Source organism: Epinephelus moara, chromosome 24 (assembly GCF_006386435.1).
Source record: "Epinephelus moara isolate mb chromosome 24, YSFRI_EMoa_1.0, whole genome shotgun sequence".
In the NCBI taxonomy this organism is placed as follows: Eukaryota; Metazoa; Chordata; class Actinopteri; order Perciformes; family Serranidae; genus Epinephelus; species Epinephelus moara.
The window spans coordinates 9,787,062-9,812,003 of NC_065529.1; the positions used below are offsets into that span (position 1 = coordinate 9,787,062).

At 41.2% G+C, this 24,942-nt stretch overlaps 1 protein-coding gene across 1 annotated transcript in view; it reads right to left on the minus strand.

The window, feature by feature from the left end:
- LOC126385360 (copine-9-like) overlaps positions 1-24,942 on the minus strand; it is a 329,179-nt gene that overhangs the window by 74,348 nt on the left and 229,889 nt on the right. Inside the window, exons 7-10 of the mRNA XM_050036928.1 lie at positions 20,933-20,996; positions 15,402-15,505; positions 14,454-14,558; positions 5,949-5,990 (exon numbers count right to left, since the gene is read on the minus strand). Coding sequence (XP_049892885.1) covers positions 5,949-5,990; positions 14,454-14,558; positions 15,402-15,505; positions 20,933-20,996 — 315 coding nt within the window. The remainder of the gene's footprint in view (positions 1-5,948; positions 5,991-14,453; positions 14,559-15,401; positions 15,506-20,932; positions 20,997-24,942) is intronic.

The window sequence follows — 24,942 nt, forward strand, 5'->3', positions numbered from 1 at the left end:
TGGCTACAGCTGACAGGGACAGCTAACACTAGCAGCAAAGCTAACATCAGGACGTCATCTGTTAAAAGCTTCCCGTTGTCGGATACGGCATGAAACTACTCCAGTTAGCTCAATCATGTTGTAACTAAGACATCCGCTGGAAAAAATATTTTCTTAACGGATGAGCACACGTTTGATAAAACAGAGTTTAATCTCTCGGCATCCATTTTCAAGCTCTCCGTGTGTTTGTTTCCTTGCGGACGAGAAAAGGGGGAGTGCACGTTTCCGAGAAGGCGTGTCCTTTTCAAAAATGCAAGAGGCGTTGCATTGTTGCCGGCCGTTTTCGCCGGTGTGTTAAACACACTTTAGAAAGGAGTGTCCCCAGACTATCAGAAGGCGGAGATCTCTGATTGTCTGGTGGTGAGACTACCAGACATGTCACCCATTGAGCACTAACACAGATTTGCAACCACAATTTGAAGGAAATAATAGTTTTGTATCGCTATGTATATATCTTTTATAATAAGATAGACAGATAGATAGATAGACAGACAGACAGACAGACAGACAGATAGATAGATATTCAATTTGTTCTTAATTGAGCTATCTGATTCACTACCCTTCATTCATCCTCATGCAGTCAGCATTTCTCTCATGTTGTCTCAAGGTGTGTGTTTTGGATGCAATATAACTGTGCAAAACATGTAAAAAAAAGCTCCCCTCAGATGATGACTTAACCATCTGCAGGGAAACATCAAACACTGTAAATACTTGACTGATGATGTCAGGTCTGTTAATCTTAACTACATACAGACTGCTTAGTTCATAATAAAACAGAATTTGAATTAGCCTGTAATTTCTCTACATCCCCAGCACATGGTCACTGTGCACTTGATCTGTGCCAGAATGAAAATCTGGCTATTAAATCTTCTCCTATTAAGAGGATCCCTCAGAGAAACAAGGTTCGCAGCAGTTCAACACGTAACTTTTCATCTGAACATGATACAAAATCCCCTCCAGCATTATCAGACTGGTAAATATCAACTCTCTGCATGCCCTAAGATCATCTCTGCATCTCAATATATCACCACCTGAAGCTGTGCGTGGCACCAACACTGCCTGGGTAATGCTGGTATTTAAAGGGGAATCCTCAAGGAGCAAACGAGTTCATCTCCCAATGGGAAGAGAAAGAGGATGAAATATGAGAAGGGGGAGGACAGGGAACAATAACAAGGCAATAAGGTTCGGGTAAAGGAAGGAAGAGACAGGAAATGCAGGAGAGTTTGGCACTGTAATTCATAAATATGATGCACTGTCCTATTTTCACAAGATGTCTCTCCTTTTTCCTCTTTTATTTTGTACATTTTATTTTGTACACTGTGTCACTTGTCCCCTCAGCATTACATATATATATATATATATATATATATATATATATATATATATGTATATATATATTACTATAATATACCTATTCGGTCTCATTCTTAAGTCTGGTGCTTGGGCAGTGACTTCCGTGTCAGACACTGACAAAAAAAACAAAACAAAGTTCTTTAACGTTTGCCAGGTGCCATGGAGGCTGGTGTTTGCTTCCCATATTTATGTAACGCCAAATCCTGTTTTTTTTTTTTTTTGCTAAATCCAACCACATGTTTTTGTTGCCTTAAACCCAACCACATGTGTATGTTGACTAAACGTAACCAAGTGTGTTGTAGAAGAAAACTATTGTCTGTACATTTCCTGTGAAGTGTATTTTAGAAATAGACAATGCATGTAACGGACTGAAGCTGACACAGCAATCCAGATAGTCAAGAACAGATGTGCCCAGGCTACCTTGTACGTCATATGTCGACATGCAAAGTCCATGACTAAACATTGATATGTGATGAGGTCGGAGTGAGAACGTGATGAAAAAACCTGTTGATACCCAAGTCTTTCAAAATGAAAAGTTCACGACCAAGCAACGATATGTGACGAGGTTGGAGTGAGAATGTTTTGACCTTTCTGTTGCGATGTTCTTGCTTCAGTAGTTAAACAATAGATTAATTGTCATTCTACAGAAAAAATATATGGTTCTACCTTAAAATTAAATGTTCAATGCTTATAAAAATGCAACTCAGTGTTGACATTGCACATTTCCACAAACTATGAATATGTTACATTTGCACGTTATTACATAGCAGATCCATAAAGATGTTATGGTTCAACAGTGCTGTAGTTACCATGTGGTTAGGTTTAGGCACAACAACCACTCTGTTATGGTTAGGAAAAGAACACATCTTGTCACTATCCCAACTGGAAACTCGGCTATCTCTTGTGGTAAAACAGCAACAGGATGCAGCTTGGCTGGTGTCTCGCCAAAGTGTCATGCCATAACAGCCGCTGCAGCATAACGTATTTCAGCCAGCTAAAAAAATCAGTATCAGTGTCAGTGTACGCTATATTTGAATATTAGCTCTGCTTTACCATACACACTAACCAATCAATACTGCGGAATGGAGTCTGGTGGCCTTGATATAACAGCTTATATTCCCTGTCGCAAAAGGCTGTATGACTGCAAGGTAAAGTGGTGAAAATATTCAGAATATATATGAATGGTTTTTTGGTGGGCATTTTATGGTGGCTAAAAACTAACAGAGGCAGAGTTGGATCAGCACAGTTTGATTTTATGTACATGATGTGAGGATTTTCCAAGTGGAAGTTATTATAAATAGGCTAAACATTGTGGCTGTGTCTGACATTATTCACTCGTTTACTACTACTCACTATCAGTGTTGGGCAGTAAGGCGTTATTAGTTAGTTAAGGTTCATTCTCACTGCCGCGATACGGAAATGCGGGACGGATTTGCGGAATATTCGCGCAGCACTTTTCCGCCCTCAAACCATACACACAGGCGCGGTACGGACGCGGTGTGGAATTTCGCGTTGTTGTGTTCCAACATGGACGAGAGTAACAGCAGCAGCAGCAGCGAGCTAGCAAGCTAACGTTTAACAAGCGTCAACATCAACTTTCTTTAGCACTTACCACTCTCACCGCAGCCACCAAGCTGGACAATGGACTGCCAGACGTTGTCCTTTAATTCATTGGTCATAAAATCATCCCGTCTTTTATCAAAAAGGACAGCGGCTGTGAAACAAGGTTTATCAACCTTTCTCCCATGCTGTCCTGCCTGGCTGGATTTCGGACTCTCCCGGGTCTGCGCCACTATAAAGGCCCTGTCAAAATACCCGCACTTGCGCCCTTGTGCCCCTTAATTGCGCGCTCCCACTAAGGGGCGAAAGTGCGTAGGGTGTCCCAATTGTCTTCTGTTGTTATCAAGGGGTGCAAACCTGCGCCCTTAATGCACCCCTTTCGAAAGTGCGCATCAGACCTCACTTCGCTGAAGGATTTTACCCAGAATCCTCCATAGTGTCGTGACGCCTAACACTGCATAGCTGGCCGGCACAACTCACCATCTTCAAACGGTAACTGACGTGTCCGCGAGCCAACTCCGACTGACAACAACCGTTAGAGGAACATAACGTCAAACAACACGCTGTGTGGACTTAATAATACATGACAGGGCATTAATAATGAAATAATATACAGTTTACAGTTGACTGGAGGTTTGTATGACAGTCCACATCACTTTACAGTTTTGATTGTGTCTTTAATTATTATTATTTTATTACTGTATGTCTTTATAGTTTATTTTATAGCCTATCACAATTTATCCAAGCAAAAAACGTTTTAATAGGAATAATGGTAATCTAGGCTACGTTAACGGTAGAGTAAAAAAACTATGTTACAGCTAATATACACATTATTAACAGGTAAATTCAAGGGTAAAATTTAATTTAATTTATCTGTTGGCTGGGCATCAGCATCAATAGGGCCTACTTGGATCTGATGTAGATGCCGCCTTCTCCTGCCGCTCCTAACGCTGGATTTCCACTGGATGCGTGTCCGTTGCGGAACGGCAGCGCTGGTTATCCGCTGCGTGCTCCACCGTCCGTCAATACCCACCGGCTGCGTTTGCTGTGCGGAGCGGTGCAGCTCCACCGGAAGACATCTCGTTGCACTGCCATGATTAATATCTCCTCGTCCATGGTGTCAACGGGGTGAAATGACGTCTGAAAACCTCTGACCTGTTGACTTAAGGCCTGCCTCTGTCCATTATGTAGTTTTCAAGGTGTAATGCAGGGAAATATGATCCGCCGTGAACACTGTGTATTTTATTTTGAAAATTAACCGGATGTTTTATTTTGTTTCTGTGCACGACTTCCTGCCCCGCATGATCTGCTCTGTGCTGAATTGCTGCGTTGTGCTCCGGCGTCCAGCAAAAATAGAAGTCCTGCGTATCTGTTGCGGAGGGCTCTGGAGTGCCGGAGCTGAACGCAGCACAGCCGCAGCCGGTGGAAACACACACATTGATGAATATGATCATCATGTAATTATCACGGCCTATTTCCACCAGATGCGTGCTGGTTGTGTATGCGCTCCGGCACGGCAGCGGAGCCGATAGGATTCAATTCTAGTCAATGTGTGTGTTTCCACCGGCTGCGGCTGTGCTGCGTTCCGGCTCCGGAGCCCTCCGCAACAGATACGCAGGACTTCTATTTTTGCCGGACGCCGGAGCACAACGCAGCAATTCAGCACAGAGCAGATCGTGCGGGGCAGGAAGTCATGCACAGAAACACAATAAAACATCCGGTTAATTTTCAAAATAAAATACACAGTGTTCATGGCGGATCATATTTCCCTGCACTACACCTTGAAAACTACATAATGGGCAGAGGCAGGCCTGAAGTCAACAGGTCAGAGGTTTTCAGACGTCATTTCACCCCGTGAACACCATGGACGAGGAGATATTAATCATGGCAGTGCACCGAGATGTCTTCCGGCGGAGCTGCACTGCACCGCACAGCAAACGCAGCCGGTGGGTATTGACGGACGGCGGAGCACGCAGTGGATAACCAGCGCTGCCGTTCCGCAACGGACACGCATCCAGTGGAAATCCAGCGTCACAATTACATGATCACTGAGTATTTACACCTTGCTTTGCTAAAGTGCATCTGCTCTGTGAGCCTGGTGATGTTAGTGTGATGTCAGAATAGAAAAGTGTTTTGGCAAACTGTCAGAGGACGCAGTCCTAATTGGGGTGACTGCTTGTTAAACCACGTGTGGTACTTGATTTATACATTAAATACACAGTATGGGGGGTGTCGGTGTGGAGAACTTGGACTTGCAGGAATATGAATTAGAACACCTGTGCTTAAGCTAGGCTGAATAATGCAAGAACAAGTAATATAAATGATTATTTTTACTCTGATAACATCTTGTCATCAAAATAAAAGTTCCTTGCCATGATGCACTAGATAGACAAAATATAATTGTCTGTCAAAACTTGAAGGAGCAACTGACTGTGCAGATATGCAACAGAATTACTGCCTGATGGCTGCGTCAGACTGACATACTTTGCTGGAACACTCCAAGACAAACATTTACCTTGACTTTCCTCGTGTCTTGCAGATTGCAGGATAGGGATTTGGAAATCTGGGGCTGGGGGATTTATAAAATACCACAAGAATTTCAAGTGAATCCTAACTGAAATTTATGGAAATCAGTAACACTGGGCCAGACAGGCCGAAACACCCACATGATGTTCCCAGTTAAACCCACAAATCTGTGAGAGGAGCACCTACTGTGCCCACTATCAGAGAGAAACAGAAGCTGTGTCAGGACTGTGGTAAGCGCTAATAAACACTGATCTCCTGTCCACTCAGCTGCAACCTTTTACCTGCAAGGTGTTTTTGATTTATTACCCCGTGTGGGGAAGGCGGGTGGAGCTCAGCCCTCCATTAGTTCTAATTCCTAATGATAAGACTGAACAAGGTCAGACAGAACAAGGTGTGACATTTGAGGGATTTAATCTGGAGCTGAATACCAAAGAAAAGAAAAAAGACAGACAGCGAGCATGAGAACTCACCTCCCATCTCTGTCCCAGTCGTATACATCCACCTTGACCGTCCTGGAGGGAGGGGAGATAGACAGAGGAGAAAATCACAGAGGGAGGAAGTGTGTGATAAAAAGAAACAGAGAAAAAAGATTAATAGAGTTTTAGAAAGTAAGTCAGGAGCTAAAATTCTCTTGGCCTTCACATCAAAGAATGTTTCACATTTTATGATGCAGAGTAACAGTGTCAGATTTCATCAAAGAGGATATTATAGGAATCTTTGGCACTGATCCTTAGGCTACGTCCACACTATAAGACTTCGTACTTCATTTGGATAATTTGCTCAGATTCGATTTTTTTTTTGTGTGGCATTGTCTACATGATTTATAAAAATGTGAGATTCCAGTGTGAACTAGTCACTGTTCTGAACTGACCTGCATGAGCAAAAGACAAATAGCAAAGCCATCAAACACAGCACACTGTGGTACAGAAGTAAACATGGGGGCCAGTACAGTCAGAGTTCATGGCTTCATTTATAAGTTGATGTGCAGTGGGAGCCAACGAATTCATGAGCAGATGATAATGAGGATGAGCAGAAAGAGAGCTGAATTTTTAATTATAGCTTTTTGTGGAGCAAGGGCTGCTACTTTTGTATGGAGGTGTGTGGAGTTGGAGCCAAGAGTGGTGATATGGTGGTGATGAATGGCTTCACTGCAACAGATTTCATCCAAAATTTCAGGATGTCAATGGTTACTTCAGTACCTCTCCACAGGACATTCAGGTCAGCCGAGTGACGTAAAAGTGAGGTCTCATTGCAAAAAAAATGTATCTCATTTAGGAGCACGTACGAAAGTGGCCTACAGTAAATCAGAATGGAAAAGATCAGATTCCACGTCATTTGTGCTGTTCACACTGACTATGTTTACCTGCACATTAATATTCCACTGTTATTCCAAATATGACAATATTCTAAATATGCACAGGTCATGTAAACAGCATTTTCCATTTGGATTTTCTGATTAGGCCTTTTTCTGAATTTAGCATTTTACGATTAAGACAAGTAGGATATGCCGGTATTAGATTTAGGAGCATTCTCTGGACATGTATACAGCGTATTCAGAATATGCGCCTCAGTTGGGGTTTTTACTGCAGTTTGAGACACATGGCCTCTTGTCAGTTTATGGTTGGCTTTGTGCGTTGTCATGGAGACGTTGTACACAAACCAACAGTTTACAGGGCTGAGGTTGAGTGCATGCCCAAAAGAAAATCCCACATTCCTGGTCAGAAGGAGAAAAACACCTACTTTTAAACATTATGAAAGACTATGATATCAACAGGTTTTTCCAACACATTCTCACTCCGACCTTGCTGCATATCAATATTTGGTCATGGACTTTTCATACCGACATATGACATGCAAGGTGTGTTGGCTGTTGGCGTTCTGGGACGCCATGTCAACTTCAGCCTGTTACATGCATTGTCTGTTTTTTCGAAATACACTTCCATTTTCACAGGAAACGTACAGTTTGCATACAGTCTCTTGAAATAAATGCATTACGTCAGTACAACACTGCAAATTAACATTTTTTTTACTTCAACAAATGCACAAAGTTACGTTACACGCATGTTGTTGGGTTAGGCAACAATGTAGTTGGGTTTAGCTAAAAATAACAGTGTTTGGCTTTACAATCATACCAACGTCACAAGTGAAAATTGGTGGTTGTTGGACTGTTGTTGTCCTGCCGCATTTCCCTTCCATTAAACTATAGCAGTGACCGGCTGTGTATCATGCCAATATAAAAGGATGTCTGTTCTCATCAGTGTCTAACGGTGGAAGTTACTGACCAAGCACTGATTTTTGACAACTTCGGAGGGAGACCAAGGTGGTTTTGGATATGCACAAATATCATAATGCCAACCTTTTCAAAAAGGTGGCTGAAGGAAGGAAGGAGGGAGGCTGTGTTTGCATAGCCGAACAAAGCCACTGCTGGGAAACTCTGAAAAATCCTATTTTGATGCAAAGAACCAAACTATCAAATTAAAATCATCACAAACCATGTCACACATGAAACTGGGGCTTTTGTGTGTCCTCAAGGTCTTTTTCATCTTTTTCTAAAACTTAAAAACTATATTTGTTATTTTATTATTTTTCTATTGTGAACACATTAAAAGACCAAAAACAACAATGTGTTTGTCCATATCACAATACTTTCTAACTTCACCTACCCTGTCTGTAGCACTCAGCCCCAAGCCTATGTGTTCCTATTGAAGATGTACATCTTTAAAGACAGTTCACAGATATATAGTTTGTTTAAAATAAAAAGGAAAGGAAACCTAAACAATTTCCCCAGTCATTTGGTCACTGTTGTTTTTAGCAAATGTTAATTGAACAGGAGAAAATAGTACATTTGTCGGGGACTTTTTTCAACGGTGGAATAAACCCATATTTGGTGCTCCAATGGCTATTTGTGGCAGCAGGATGGTGTGAGTGTGGGACTGAGTGAAAATCAACCAGTGTGTGCATTCATGGTAATGAAGGAACACGTCATCCAGTGCAACAGTGTGGCTCACTGATCTGTTTTTAAAGCCTTTGGAAACACAGCTTGAAATAGTAAAAATGCATATATTATATCAAAGTCGAGTGTCTCATTAATCATCCACAAAAGTCTGAGTGAAAATAACCATTCATAACTATTAGAAAACCTGGTTTAAAAACAGCTCATTTTGCTGTTTAGACCACTTGCCAGGACAGAGTGGGCGTGGCAGATAACGCTCTGATCTCCCTCGTTTTGATTGACATCTCCCTGGCTCAGCAATGGCTGCCACAAATTTCATCCAGCCGTACATGTTTGAGCCCTCTGATGACTCAGAGGACGAAGCAGAAGCCCTGCCAGCTAAAAATGATTCTTTTCAGGTGGTCACTGAATGGTAAGTTTCAAAATGTTTTGTGATTCATATTAATGTTACTTCGTAGAATAGTTAGCATAACTTTTACATGCAATGATGAATCCCGATGAATGACAACGGGAGGCTAGCGCTTTGCCTTTCTTCATTGAGATACGTTTTCATTGAAAACATAAATCTGCTCCGTTTTTCTGATAATAGCCTTTTTCATTCAAACACATCCAGTCTTAATAGATTAAATATGTCTTTACTCTGACACACACACCGACCCTCAAAGCGGGAGAGACCGGTGCCGGCCGGCCGTCTCTCTGGCGTTGTGTAGAAGTATTTGCCCGCCTCGAATAATGTTCCCCTCCGGCTAAAATTGTGTTGTTTCCCGCAGCATCACCTCCGCGATTGGGGATATGTTTATGCGTAGCAAAGCTAACTGCTTGGGGTTGGGGTTAGGGGTGAGGAAGGGTGCACATTACGTCCCCTCCCCACGAGCCGTCACTGGCACCGGGCCCGGGGGGCAAGCCTGGCCGCTCACAAGCCACCTCTTACTGCAGCTCCATGAGCTGCAAAGGCTCGGATTGTCCGGGCTCTGGAGCCGGTCAACCTGATTCGAGTGCTGCTGGGAGCCCGCCGGAGGCAGAGCCTCTGCTGCGTCACAGCCGAGCGGTTCAGCCAGTTTACGATCTGTATTTTCTAAACATCAGACTAGAAAGCTGTTTGTTGGCTCAGACTCAAAGAGGCAGATTTAGCTGGAGCAGAAAGGTTTTGTTGCGCTGCCACTGGGGGGCGGGATGAGACAACTGACGGATGATTTATATTGGTTTGGAATTTATTGCGTAATAAATCTCACAGATAACCACGGCTAAATCAAACCCAATTTGGAGAATGTACAAAAACTTAAAAGACAGATATTTTGAATTTGGATGGAAACTGACTTCTAATTGTTTTTACATGTTTAATATTATGTACATAAGACCCTAAATTACATAGTTAATAACAATAATAATAATAATAATAATACATTTAATTTGTATAGCGCTTTTCAATGACCCAAAGACGCTTACATAGTAACACAAAAGGGGTAGTGACAGACGGGGGAACAAGCAGAAGACAACATAGGTAGTTAGAAGGCTATTGTGGATTTGGGTTTCCAGAGGCTTTAATAGTGTCTGGACAACAATGGAGCACAGAGGAAGAAGATGAATCTGGCTTGGATACACACACAATGCTTGTTAGTGGAGACATTCATTGTTGTTTTTTCATAGAATTTGTACGTGGAGTAATACAAATAGCTATGACTATCACCTGGGTTTTAATTGATAGCTCCAGGCAGTGTGTGGTCATTGAGGTTGAACAGGACAATGTTTGACAAACTGTTAGTTCGTTATTATTTTTGTGGGATCCTTGTTTAAATTTTGCTATTGCTCTTAAAAAAAGAAAGACAGTTTTGGTTACAATAAAGTGAAACAATGAAGTCAAGGTAAGAGTCCAGTTTTGAATTAAAGAAAAGAAGAAAAAATGTGCATGTACACGCGTTTGTGCATGTGAGATCCAAGCAGGGGCGTTGCTAGGAGTTGAAAACATCTGGGGCTTTAGCCCTGAAGTGGGAACAATTCTTTACCCGGGGGTTCGGGGGTTTCTCCCCTGGGAAAAATTTGAATAATTCCACATGATTTTAACGTATTTTGACAAAGAATGAGCACTTTGAGAACAACTTTGCAAACAGTGTGAAACAATGCACTAATCACGAAGAATATGCTGCACATCAAATTAAACAGCAGAACCTGGGCTACACCCTTTTTACATGCCCCAAACACAGCTCAAACAACAACTAAATAAATAACAACAAATCAAACTCCACACCTACTCGTCATATTTCGGGCTCTATCACAATGCCACGTTATGCAAAACACACACCATTCATGTCAAATGAAGCAGAGACACTGCTCTTTCCACATATATTCGCCAAAGCACCCTAACACCAAAGCATCAGAGAGATAGAGGCCAAAGAACAACAACAACAGAAATCGTTTCGCCGAGCCATAGTTGTAAGATTTCTCTTACCGCTGTTGTTTTGCTGTGAAACGTTAATTCGGCCACACGGTACGTTCTGGTAGACTGACATGTTGTGCTGCATTCGAATGAATCTGGGCGAACCTGATGGGCTTCAGGACCCGGGGGGGGGAGCATAACAATGACTGCATTCAGCAACCGGCACCTCCCCCACAACGGCGTTCTGCTGACTCTGATTGGCTTACAGTGCTGTCAATCTCATGTTGGTGGGTATAGCGTCATTCTATTGGCTCTAACAAATCAAACGAAGTGTCAATCACTCAAATCGACCAATCCGTTGCGGAGATACGAGCCTCCAAAGCACAGAAGAGTAAATTTGCTTAGAACATGGCACTCTTAAATACTTGATTCTGACTGGTCAATCAACAAAATTCTGCGGTGTTTATTTCTTGAGGTATCACCGCTGCTCTGCTGCTCCGTTGCTAGGGACGCCATAGTAACGGCCTTACTGTGCGTTCACACCGAGCGCGAATTCGCAATTTCGCGCCTCGAGATTACATACAAAGTCAATGCAAAGACGCGATTAGACGCGAATTCGCGCCGCCTGGCGCGATGGACGCGTCTAGCGCGACGCGATGGACGCGTCAGTGACGTCTTGATGCCCTGACGTCCAGTTGTTGACACAACATACTGCTACTCACCGGAGACAGATGGACAGGCACTCCGCAGCTGAAATGGAGCGCCTGTAGCTGGTGTCCTGCCGGGAGATCCTGGCGCCAACCCTCACCAACAGGTCCTCAAACTGGGCCCCAGTCAGCCTGAAGTACCGCTGAAAGTGGCTATCATCCAGACGGAGTTCCTGGAGGAGGTGGTGAAACTCGCCGAGCTTGATGTGCTTCTGNTTTGCCACTTTCTTTTTCATTTTAACCCACACCATGATCTTTTCCTGACCCTAACCAAGTGGGTTTTGTGCCTAAACCTAACCAGACCTTAACCACAGGGCATCATGATGATTTCGGAACAACGGGACTTCGGAACAATGGGTTTAATATGGTCGGAACAATGGGATGTCGGACCGATGGGCAGACCCCACAGGGACTGAATAGCTGTGATTTCACTCTGGCTGCTCTTCCCCTCTACAAGGCCATAGTTTAAAATAGATTTGGATGTTAGGTTAAAAAAAACCCAATAACACGACTTAGGTCAAGCTTTAACCTGGATTAATGGTTTATGGCCAGTGTAAGTACAGTCACTTAGATATTTGTGAGATTGCTGCTGCATTGCCTCCACATTGGTCTCAATAACACCAGCACTGGCCTGAGACTGAGAGCACGGCCGACTGCTGGCATTATTCTGACCAGCACAGAGTCCAACCTCCTCTTCACATATTTAGCTGGCTCTGTCATTACGATGCGGCACAGCTGCACAGTGGTACAGTGGTTAGCATTGTCACATCACAGCAAGAGGGTTCATGGTTCAAACCTGGGTTGAGGGAGCCCTTCTGTGTAGAGTTTGCATGTTCTCCTTGTGGCAGCATGGGTTTTATAAAAAAAAAAAAGTTGAGTCTACCAGGGTTCCAACATCACAGCATGTAGGCTGGACTAAGAACCATCGCAGAGTACAAGAGGTAATATCTGCATCTCTCCCAGATGAACAGAACACCTGCTATGCAGGCTTTGAGACCAAGTTCCTGGCTGAGAAAGTACAAAAGGCCCAGGACCCCTGCCCACTATTAATATCCAGGGCAGACAGATCTGTCAGAAGGTTTAATCCACACAAGGCACCTGGCCCCAGTTATTTAGAAGTAATGTGATCAGACTTCAGGGAAAACAGGGTTGTTTAAAAGGAAAAAAAAGGGATTCTGAGACTGGATAAGAAGAAGATAAACTTTATGAAGGGAATGGAAGAGAAATTCATTTTTTTTTTTAACTTTGATGTCATATACACACATATGCACCAGCAGGACCATACATGACTATACAAAAATAAATAAATAAATTATATATATATATATATATATATATATATATATATATATATGTATATATATGTATATTTGTATCTGTATCTGTATCAGGGTGATCCAATCCAGTGTTGCTTTGAGAAAACGGCACAAAAGTAAGATGGATTATCTGATCCTGGACAGCAAAATATAGGATTTCCAAATCTGAATCATTCTGACCAAATGGAACAACTGGGCCCTGGACTTGATGGTATTCCTGGCCAAGCTCTATAGGTCAACTGCTTTTCTGTAATTGTTGTGCACATTACAATCAAGAACTTGAAACATGGCTAATATATAATTATACAGTTTTCAGTTTGTTGCTATGGAATACTCATGACTTGGCTTGGGAATCGAAGGGTTGCCAGTTCAAGTCCTCCTACGGACCAAGTATATAGCATGCAGTGGTCTTTCAAACAGGGGAAGCTCACTTTAAGTTTACATCATAAAATCTGTCATATTGTAGCGAGGCAGTAACTTATAAAAGGGACATTTCATTGAAGTCGTTTTTTCAACCACACTCATGCCATAGAGTCACAGCAAAACTCACCTCAAAGATTTTCAGATGGGTTTAAACACCTGAACTGTGTCTACAAACGGTGAAAATGAGCTATATCGCTTATGGAAATAAGGAACTCCGGACGGCACTCTGTCAGAAGACTCCACTCGCAAATATCCGCATGGGACTGATCTTGAAATGCAAAGTGCTGTCAGTCACAAAGGGGTTCAGCCTTTGAGACAATTCCTCCAATCATCATGCATACACCAAGCGTCCTCTCCCGCCTACCGCTCCATTAGGTTCCAGGGAAGCTGAGCCTCCCTGGAAGTGACAATTTTGTCGCATTTATCCAATGACCGTCTCGCTTTGCTGCATGAAAAAAACCTGCTCATCGCTGCTGCGCTGTCTCATAGGACTGCTTGGAGGCTCCGCGTCCACCGTGCTACCTTATGGGAATGGAGCAAGTCCTTGAATTTTTTCACAACACATTCCTGGAGATGTTTCATAATAATAGCCTTGTTTTTAAAACAACACATGCTGTCCACCGACATGCTACAGAGCTTTTCATTTGAAATGGATATAGGAAGTAATGAGTTTGTATACTATATACTCTGTATTTTAGTTCCTCCCTCTTTTGGACATCATGCTTACAGTGTTAATTTTGTTGACAAAAGAGACGAGACATGACGAGAATGTTAATGGTGGACCACTGGACACTGTAAACCGAGAACGGCTGCACTTGCAGTCATCTTCAAATGCTGCATGAGCGACAGGCTGGTAAACTCCAGTAAATAGTCTGCACCAAGATGTTTTGCTCGCCAGCAAAACCATGTGTGTCTGACTATGGATAGTGGAGCTGCTGAATGGATTTCTGGTGTTTGTTAGATGCAGTGGTGGCTGTTAGCAGTTAGCTCTGCTTGTTGTGTCTACTTTAAAGTTAAAAAAAAAAAAAACATATAGAAAAAATAACGACTAAAAGTTGACTAAAACGAATCAACATTTTCGTCTCAAGACTAAGAGTAATCTAAAATAGCTGTCAAAATCAACACTGCATGCTCATCAGGTGTAATTTTGTTATGTCACATTTACAGCCATGATTCTCTCTGACCCCTGTGTTGTCGCTCACCTGTCATAGTCTCCATTACAGAGTGCTCTAACAGGGATGGTAAATGGCTGCCAAACGGGGTTCAGATTGTTCTTGATCACCTCAGTCTTGTGGCAGATGGTGAACCTGGAGACACAAAGAGGCAGCTCAACATTTAAACTTTTTGTTTTGGGATTGGTCAGTAAATCTGGCTTTTATTTATTTATTTTTCTTTATTTTGTAATGCAAGGATAACAGAGTAAGTGAAGACAGGTGTAAAGACATATAGACAGTTAAGAAAGAAGACTGTTATTACCTATGCAACAGGCTGGCACCAGAGCCATTGGGAAGAGCACCCCACTAAAGACAGGTAAATCTGGCTTTTAAAGGTTTTTACAGTGGTTTCATCTCCACCTCCTGTAGTATGTCCTTCCTTCCTTTCTTCCTTCCTTCCTTCCTTCCTTTCTTCCTTCATTCATTCTTTTATTCATTCATTTTCTGCAACCACTTATCCTGTTCAGAGTGTAAGATGTAAATTTTGCCTAATTAAAGAATATTATGTTGTGTATGTGTCTATTACACGCTCCCTGGGTGAGTATTCAAAGGCAGCTAATTCAGACATGCACAGTCTCTTGAAATACATTCTAACTGGAACAAATCTTCAGCATGAGGGCAGAAAATGAACAGGTTCACAGAAGGGTTTTGATCCTGAACTGTGTCTGAAATATTGAAGGATCCAGTACAGATTAGAACTTTCTGTCTCAGTGTCAAGAAAATCTATTAGCCCATCTTCCATCTGACAAACAGGAAGCTTTCAAACTCCTCATGGGACCAGCTCCAACAGAGAAATCTGCTGGCAGATTTTCAGTCGCTGTCAGTAACTAGGGTAGAGTAGGCACACTCGCCTCAACTGAACGACAGATGGACTGTACTGTAATGTAATTACCATAACTTAAGAAACACACACACCTAACAAAAACACACACTTACGTCCCATCCTCATTGCTCCGGTAGAAGACAAGGAAAGGGTCAGACTTGCCAAAGAAATCCTTTTTATCCAGCTTGTTGGCACAGAGCTGCATGGTGGCTATGTCCTGGGAGAACAACAACAGTTCATTATTTACATGGTCTTGTTTGTGTTCAGACTTACAGCTGGACTTTGAATTAAACACCATTCAGTCATTAATTCACTTGGACTTGAGCCTTTTTGCTTGAAAGACCTGATACCCTACCCACGCCCACAAAAACACTGTGATCTGTTTAGAATAGAAAATCCACAACTTAATTAAGACTCAAGGCTGTTTTTAGCTAAGACTCAATGGAAGATGTGACCAGCAGGACCTAAGACCTGAGTTCTTGTCAGGTATACCTACTATGGCTAAAACTAGATTGTATTAGTATGAGTTGAACCTACAAAAACTAAGTGTACTTTATTGATGGAAAGTAACTGACTACACTCACTTTCAGAGGTGGGTAGTAACTAGTTACATTTACTCAGTTACATTTACTTGAGTAACTTTTTGGATAAATTGTACTTTTCAGAGTAGTTTTAATGCAAAATACTTTTTACTTTTACTTGAGTTATATTGTTTTAAAGCAACAATACTCTTACTTGAGTACAATATTTGGCTACTCTACCCACCTCTGAGTACATAATTACATATATATATATATATATGTCCAGTATATATAAGAATATATTTGTTTCTTATGCCTTGATTTATGTTATGTTTGTAAAGATTTAATTTATTTTTGTTTTAGTTAAAGGGGTATCATTTAAAATACATGAATTTGCAGATTATTATTTTTGATTGATTGATTACGTTCATGTTCTTATTTTACAAATACATCAGACGTTACTCAACAGTTACTCAGTACTTGAGTAGTTTTTTCACCAAATACTCTTTTACTCTTACTCAAATAATTATTTGGATGACTACTTTTTACTTTTACTTGAGTAATATTGTTCTAAAGTATCAGTACTCTTACTTGAGTACAATATTTGGCTACTCTACCCACCTCTGCTCACTTTAGTATCCTACTTCTACTCCACCACATTTCTATGGGAAGTATTGTACTTTTTCCTTTTATTTGACAGCTGTAGTTACTTTTCAGATAAAGAATTACATGATGTTGCTGATATGACTCAGCTTATAAAATAAAGCACATTGTAAAGAACAAAGCAGTGGCTCCCACTTTCTTTGGCCTGTGACTCCCCACAAAATATGCACTGTGCTTTCTGTCTTTAAGCGGATTTTAAGCAAACTTTGTAATGTCGTAACAGAGAAATGTACTTGGTTTGGAGTCAGTAAACTGCGCTGCACAAAGCGTAGTTTAGTCAGAAGTTGGTGGTATAGGCTATGCTTTACGTATGGCTGTAATCTACCAGTAAATAGGAGAAGAAGTTGCTGGGAAACTTGGTTGGTTGTTAAAGTTGCCTTGGCTTTCTAACCTTTCTACAACAGAGAAACATGGAGAGATCTTCAGGTTTCAAGTTTTAATTGTTTTTTCATGTCAGCTCTATTGGCTATGTTCCATGCTGTCTGGAAATGAAGTCATAAAATGCAGTGATTCTGTAAGCTATTTTGTTGAGTTGCCTCTTAGTGAGGTGCTCTGAGTAAATTTAAATGGGGCTTTTATTGTGAAAGGTAAAGGCAGAAGGGGTGAAGCTGTGATGTGGTAATGTGTAAAGTAACTAAGTGCATTTTGGTCTTGGTTCATGCTGGTTCAGACTACGGAGCCTACATGTTTTTAGTGAATTATCTGCATATGTGTAGGCACAACTATAACCCGCGGCTACAGTTTGAATTCACAGGAAGGCGCCAACAGCAGAAACAGCCAAACAGTCATATGAGTTAAATAGTTGCAATGTCAAAATGTATTTGGCAAAGACATTTTTATAGCCCATTTAGCTCATCAACTCTTTTTAGACAAAGGCAAAAAAACAAGCAAGTGTAATTTAATTTAATTTAATTTTATTTTATTTTGCACAATTAAGGCAGTGTTATCAGATTTAGTCATTTCCATATAACCTTTCGAAAGTAGTTCTTCAAAATGCGCATAAAAATACATTCATGGAAATGCATGGCTTATGAGACATTAGCAGTTTCCCTCTAAGCGTTGTTTATACCGCTTTAACACTTGAAAGTTTCTGCTTTTTGTTCTTTATAAACGCTTATTATTCATCTGACGACAACTCAGATTTATCTGGTGACCCTTTGAAGGGCCTGACACCAGGGTTGGTAACCACTGCACTAAACTACAGTGTATAAAAGAAAAAATGGCTCAACACTGAGCAGCTACAACAGTAGAATGCTTCTTATTATGCACTGATTCATCAGTGTTATCTAATCATGTAATAAACGTCAGTCACAGTGACATTGCTTTATGAATACTATATATAACTTTCAATACTTTATTACATTTTGCTGACAAAACGTCTGGGGCCAAAGACGACATTATAGAATTGTTTTCACACACTGAGTATTACTCTTCTGGTTGAGTTACCTGATCTTGATGTAAAATTGATCAGAGCCTCTTTCTTAAACTAATGGGAAAAAAACAAGGCAGCAATACTTAAGCCGCATGCTATCTATGCAGTGAGACACAATTTAAACTAACCTAACTTTGAGTTAAATAAACAGTATGGTGAAAGAAAAAGACTATTTTAACTCAGCCTGTCTTGCCTCGTTTGGTAAGTGGTCTAGTATATTTCCAATAATGCACTCTGAGGAGTCCCAATAAACATAGTTGATCACTTTATCGCTTATTTTACCTTGCATCAATTTGATGCTGCTGACCTTTCCAAAAGCTCATGTCTAGGGTTTATATCTGCCTAAAAACATAAATATAAATGAAAACTGTGTTTAGGCAGGTTTTCTTATTCCCTAACACACCCTCTATGAATAGGTTTTCAAGCAACATCATCATGAGATAAACACAAGCAGGAGATCTAAAACACCTGTTTTAAGATAACAAAACGCTGTTATTTAGTATTTATCAGGTTTGCTGACTCTCACACCTTGACCATGAAAGTCATGCAGTTGACACTTCTCACACACTCTTACGGCATCCGTCCATTTTCTTATGCAATGAAAGCTAACTTGTAACTGAAATCACAGCATGTTCTCATTACCGGACCTTCATATACCAATGCTTGTTATGCCTCTTGGCACGAACACTGAAGGCACCCTTTGCCGTATATTCGATGCTGAGAGCAAATGACACAGTAGAAAGTCAATTTAGGGAGGTGAGGAGGAGAGGAGACGAGGTGGATGGGTCAAACAAACAGACTTTCACCCAGGATATCACTGTACATGTCCTGTGTGAAACCAAAAGTTACCAACTTTAGTTACCAATTTCAAGAATAACGGTGACCGGCCGCGTATCATGCTGATATAAAAGGACAGCTATTTTTGTCAGTGTCTGACGCCAGAAGTCACTGACCAAGAGCCAGTATTTGAACACTTCGGAGTGAGGCTGGGTTGTTATGTCAACTTACTTATTCAAACCATGCTCTTTTTTTTGGTAAAGCTAATCAGGTAGTTTTGGTAACTAAGCCTACTTGAGGCTGCTTGACAACTTAGCCACGTGTTACAATGTGTTTCACCCTGGAGACAGCTGTGCATCACATATAGATACTAAAGGGTGCGTCTCATAGAAACACCAAAGGGTGTATTCAGCATGGGTATCACAGGCAGACAGAGGGGTGTGAGAAAGCATTGGTATTTGATGATCTGGGATGTTTGATAATGTTGCTGTTTGAAAAGACACTGACAGCCCATGGAAAGATAACACAGTGCAACAGCAGCACTGTAAAACACTGCAGTCAAGCTAGCTGCCACTTCGATTTTGATGCCCATCTATTCATGGTGTTAGGGTACTGGTATGTGAAGTGGCCAAAGAGCACAGTAAAAGCATTTGAGCAATCATTTCTCACATCAGTATTAAGTTTGAATATGATATAACAGTTGCCACAATAGGTTTGCTGGGAAGCACAGATGATTTCTGCTCAAACCGTTTCAGAAGTAGTTTCAGCTGAAATGATTTTGTAACGCATTGAAAACGTCCTGATTTGTAAACTCTCATATAAATAAATACATATTTTTCTTATCAGGTTAGCTGAAATTTTCAGTGTAATCTTAATGACACTGACTATGACCATGTGCAATGGAATGTTATTTTGATGGAAGGTTTTTATAAAATTAAGGGGAAATTTAGAGCAATTTACATATTAACATTAATAATTTCCTCATATCTGAACTGTCATAAAATAAAATCCTCAGAGGGTTTTCTAATTAAGTCCTCAGAATGACCCTGACTATAATCATGTCAAATTTTTATTGTATAGTTTTTTTGTTTTTGTTTTAAAGAAAATTAAAGGAAAATTTACCTCAAAATACATTATAACACAAAGAAAATGTACTTATGTGAACTCTCATAAATTATTTTCCTTTGGGGGTTTACTGACATTTTCAATGTAATCTTCTTCAGGATGACCCTGATTATGACCCCGTCAAATCTGAATTAATTTTACTATCTCAGTCCAAACCAAATTGAACAGTTGGCAGCCCTGTGTATATAGCTGTTAAAAACACTTAAGTTTATCAGGCTCTATGATCAGTATTTTTCAGGTTGACATGGGTTTAGAGTTTCACTGTATGACCCAGTGACAGCTGATAGAGGAAAAAAAAACACGTACACAGTTCAGTTTTTTTCAGTTTCTTATGAGTGAAGTTTTACCTGTACACACTGTAGGCAATTTTTCCACTAGAGTGAGACATCTAATGTCTGACACATCGGGTTGCTATTAAAACCTGTGATAGAACTGATCTATTAGAATAAATGGGACCACGGGTGTTTTTCCAGACACACGCATTTGGGTAGGGAATCCAAGGCCCTTATGAACCATAACTAATAAATGTGAATGTAAATTCTGAGATCTGAGGCCCTCAAGGACTCTGTATTATAACATCATCACTGCTATATAGTCTGCAGTGTGACTTTAAGCTTCCTCATATTCATATGCATGATGAGCAGTGAAGATGTTTGAACTTAATTCTGTGCATACGTTACAGCAAACTGCTTCCTCAGTATTCAAATCATTAGTGCCATGCATGCAATTGCATATGTTTGCATGTAATAGCTCATACTGTAATACGACAGCAAGCATGTTTTGTGTGTGGTGTGTGTGTGCTTGCATGTGCTTCTGTCTTTGATTGGAGTGTCTAATTATTTACTCACTGTGGCAAGAAAAGTAAACTATAAGACTGCATAAATAATTCATGAGCGCCTCCCATCATTACTTTGAAGAAAAGGTGAAAATTCACTTTCCTCCACTTGATGCAGATGACAAAATTACTCTGGGGTCATTGAAATTCACTCGGCAAAGTTAAAAATTGAAACACATGTCATGAATTCAGACTGCAGTGCTTAATTTTTGGCCCCTGTCTCGGAATGTTTATATCACAGTGTGTGTGTACATCTCAGACACAGTGTCCTGAGTGTGATCTGATACCAACCCGGCAGTTACTGAGCTCCTCGGCTGTGAAAATGATGGTTCCACACTTCTTCCCAGGAATCCCACTGAAAAAGAGAGAGAAAGAGAGAGCGAGAGAAAGAGAAAGAAAGAGAGAGAGGGAGGGAGAGAGAGAGAGAGAGAGAGAGCATGGAGTTCAAAAAACTCGTCATGCAGGTATTTGTGGTTGTAGACGCTGCTTAAGGAACTGGTAGTGGTAATTTTTCCCTCCAAACAAGCATACTTTATATTTGATATTGATATCTACAAATGGAATAATAGTTAACTAGAATTACCACCCTGCGGTTGTAGGCCTTTGTGCACCAGTCAAGTTTCTCTTGCAGTTTATATCCATGTCTGCAAAAACATGGATGCTGTACACACATCCTCCCCTCGACAGCACAGAGGATCTATACAATCAGCATAGGTTCAAGATGGATACCCAAGATTAGTCTCAGTATCTGACCAAATATCTCCCCTTCAGTTCCTGAGATATGACGTTGAGTAATGGCCAGAAAAGTGTTTTATGCAGAACATTATGATGTCACAGTAAAGCTGACCTTTGACCTTTTGTATAGAAAATGACATTATTTTATCCTAGTAGACATTTCTGTAAAGTTTTGTCATAATTATCACAAGAATTCTTGAATTATGACCAAAAATGTATTTTGTGAGATCACACTGACCTTGACCTTTGATCTCTTGACACACAAAATTCTAATCAGTTTATTCTTCAGTCCAAGCGGATGTTTGTGTCAAATTTAAAGAAATTCTTGAGATCGAGTGCTCTTGAGATATTACATTCACAAGAGTGAGGCAGATGCAAAGTGACACTGATCCTGACCTTTGACCACCGAAATCCCAAAAATGTATTGTTCAGTCCAAGTGAATGTTTGTGCCAAATTTGAAGAAATTTCCTCAGGCTGTTCTAGAGCTCTTGTGTTCACAAGGGACCTTGACCTTTGAACTATGCCTACTAAAACTAATTAGTTCATCGTTGAGTCTAAGTGGACATTTGTACCAATTTTGATTAAATTCCCTTGAGGTGTTCTTGAGATATCGTGCATGGGAATGCATAGACAGACAATGGGACGGACAGACAGACGGATGGACATAAGGACAGACTGACAAACTGATACCCAGAAAACATTATGCCTCCAGCCGTCACCAGTGCGGAAAACTAATAAACAGAAATGATTAACAATGTGTTGCTCCCACTTTCAATGTTAAAGCTTTTACATTAAGTAAAGTCTGTACAGAAAACTATGGGCAACAATGTTTGTTGACAAACAGTTTGTCTAAACAAAATGACACCAAAACTTAATAAAAAGTGACCTTTACGATCAAAATAAATCAATCAAAAACCACAACAAAATGTATTTTTGTCAACAAATACAACCTAAATGACAATATCAAAGACGGATGTGGTTCTGTTGGTAACATCACACTGTGACCTCCAGCATGCACTGGGGCAGTTTGCAGACAAGTGTTAAGTGGTCAGGATGAGAGAGAGCACCTCCAAATTCTGAGGCCATGGTTCTCTGCCGGAAAATGGTCAATTACACCTTCTGGGTTGGGAGACAGTTGCTGCCCCAGGGAAAGGAGTATGTGTATATTGGGATCTTGTTCATGAGTGAGGATAAAATGGAGAGTGAGATGAATCTGCAGTTTGGTGCAGCATCAAGAGTGAAGTGGGTCCTGCACTAAACCATCATGTTGAAGAGGGAGATGAGTATCTGTCCATCTATGTCCCAACCCTCACCTATGGTTATGAGCTTTGGGTAGTGACCAAAAGAATGAGACTGTAGATAAAAACAGCCAAAATGAGTTCCCTCTGGAGGCTGGCTGGGCTAAGCCCTAGAGATAGGGTGAGGAACCCAGACATCCAGAGGGAGTTCTGAGTAGCGTCTAAAAGGGGCCAGTTGAGGTGGTTCAGGCATCTGATCAGGATGCCTCCTGGGCACCTTCTGTTAGAAGTTTTCCGGGCACGTCTAACTGAGAGGAGGCCCCGGGGCAGACCCAAAACACACTGGAGGGTTTATATATATCATCTAGCCTGGGAACGCCTCAGGAATCCCCTAGAGGAGCTAGAAAGTGTTGCTGGGGAGAGGGACTTTGCTCAGCATGCTGCCTCATGACCTGGCCCCAGATAAGTGGATGAAAATGGATGGATGGACCAATTTAGTAGTTACTGTAGTAATACAATGTCTTATTAGAACTTAACCGAGCTGCTTGACCTGTCACCAAAGGTACCAATTGAGTGGCTGCTCAGTAGCTTTCGCACTCACTCGTGGTGTTTCCCTAAACCTAACAAAGTATATTTGTTTCCTAACCTACCCAAACCTTACCCAAACCAATTATAAACCTTATCATTTCTTCCTCGGGAAAACCGCTATAAAAGACACTGACAAATGCTGTCATCCTGCTCATAGAAGCGTCAGATCAGGAGAGCGCATGGACAATCAACCAGCCTGTTCTCATTCTGAAGTCATAGAATATGGCCGCTTTGCCAGTGATTTCAGCAGCAGACACCTTATGCTAAAAGCCACCTTTCAAGGTGGTGTGATACGCAGCTGGGCGGCGTCTGTAAGTAACGCTGCCAGACATAACCTTTGATATTGCTATGATATGCTGCCAGTCGACTGGATGGCATCTGATGCAGCGATTTAATACCTGGCTGGGTGGCATCAGTACATAATGCTGCCAGTAACGGCGTAATATAAGGAGCTGGAAAGTCCCTATAGGCTGGGTGTGAGGGGTGGCGAATGAGTCCAACAGACTCCAGACTTTCACTCGGAAGCCTGGTGTTGGCTTCCCTGATGCCAAACCAAGATTTTTTTTCTAAACCTAACCATGTGCTTTTGTTGATGTCCCTGCATTGGTAGTGTGTCCTGGAAAATCAATAGCAGACACAGAAGGATACCTGAAATTTAGATGTGAAAGGTCACTTACAAAGTGACAATATGTGACAACCTGGGGTGAGAACTTGTTAAATCAACCTATTTTGTTGTTTTCTTTGAAGGACTTGTTGAAAGCTGAGGAAAAAGTTCGCTCCATAATGTACGTTTAAAGTTTAAAAGTAATAGGGTATACAAGTTTGCATTATCAATGCTTTATGCAGCAGGTTACAGGGTTTCTGACTTCCTCTTTCATAATGTCAACAGAACAAAACTCACTCAGTGTAGATGGGGAAGATCCTTTGCTGCAAATCACACAATCATACAGTCACCCTCCATCTGCTGATCCAATCGCAGCCAGTCACATTACATCCTGGTGATTAATCTCGGCAGCAGTGACAGACATACTTACCCTAGATCAGATCCTCACCATTTAGAATGATCACATACAGGAAGAAAAAAAGGACTTTTGCTCTGGAGACACGTCACTAATCCTCTGTGTGATCACAGCTCACTTCCTGCCCGTGAATTTCTCTTTAGGAAGATTTGACTTTTCATTCAGTGATGAATGATGGAGCAATCTCTGACATTGGATCTGGATTAGAAAACGAAGCCTGGAGTCATTTCTCAAATGGAGGAATCTCTGATACACCAGAGGCTCAGTGCTGTTTTCTGCTCCATCTTTAAGCTGCTGGAGGATGCTTTGCTGCTGCTGTTGTTCCCTGCACTTCCTCTTGTGTTTAATAAACCTGCTCCAAACTTACAGACAAGCTTTCATTAATTTTCTGCATAAGAAGATACAAAGCAAATTTCAGAAACAGATTGATTGTACAAAAAATCATCAAAATGATGCGTGACACATTCGTTGTAGGTTTGTCATGATAACGTTTGTTTTGGTGTTTGGTTTTGTGTTTGGGATATTCTGTGTTTTTTCTTTTTCCCCCTCCCTTTTCTCTCCCTGGCAGTGTGTGTGCAGCTGAGGGTGTGGCTGGCTGGCTCTTCATAATGAGGCACACCTGGTGTTCATTCAGTAATCACTCCTGCAATAAAGCCTGGTCAAGATGCCACTCCTGTGCCAGATTATCCCGTCTCAGTCGGTAACGTAGTGGCTCCAGTC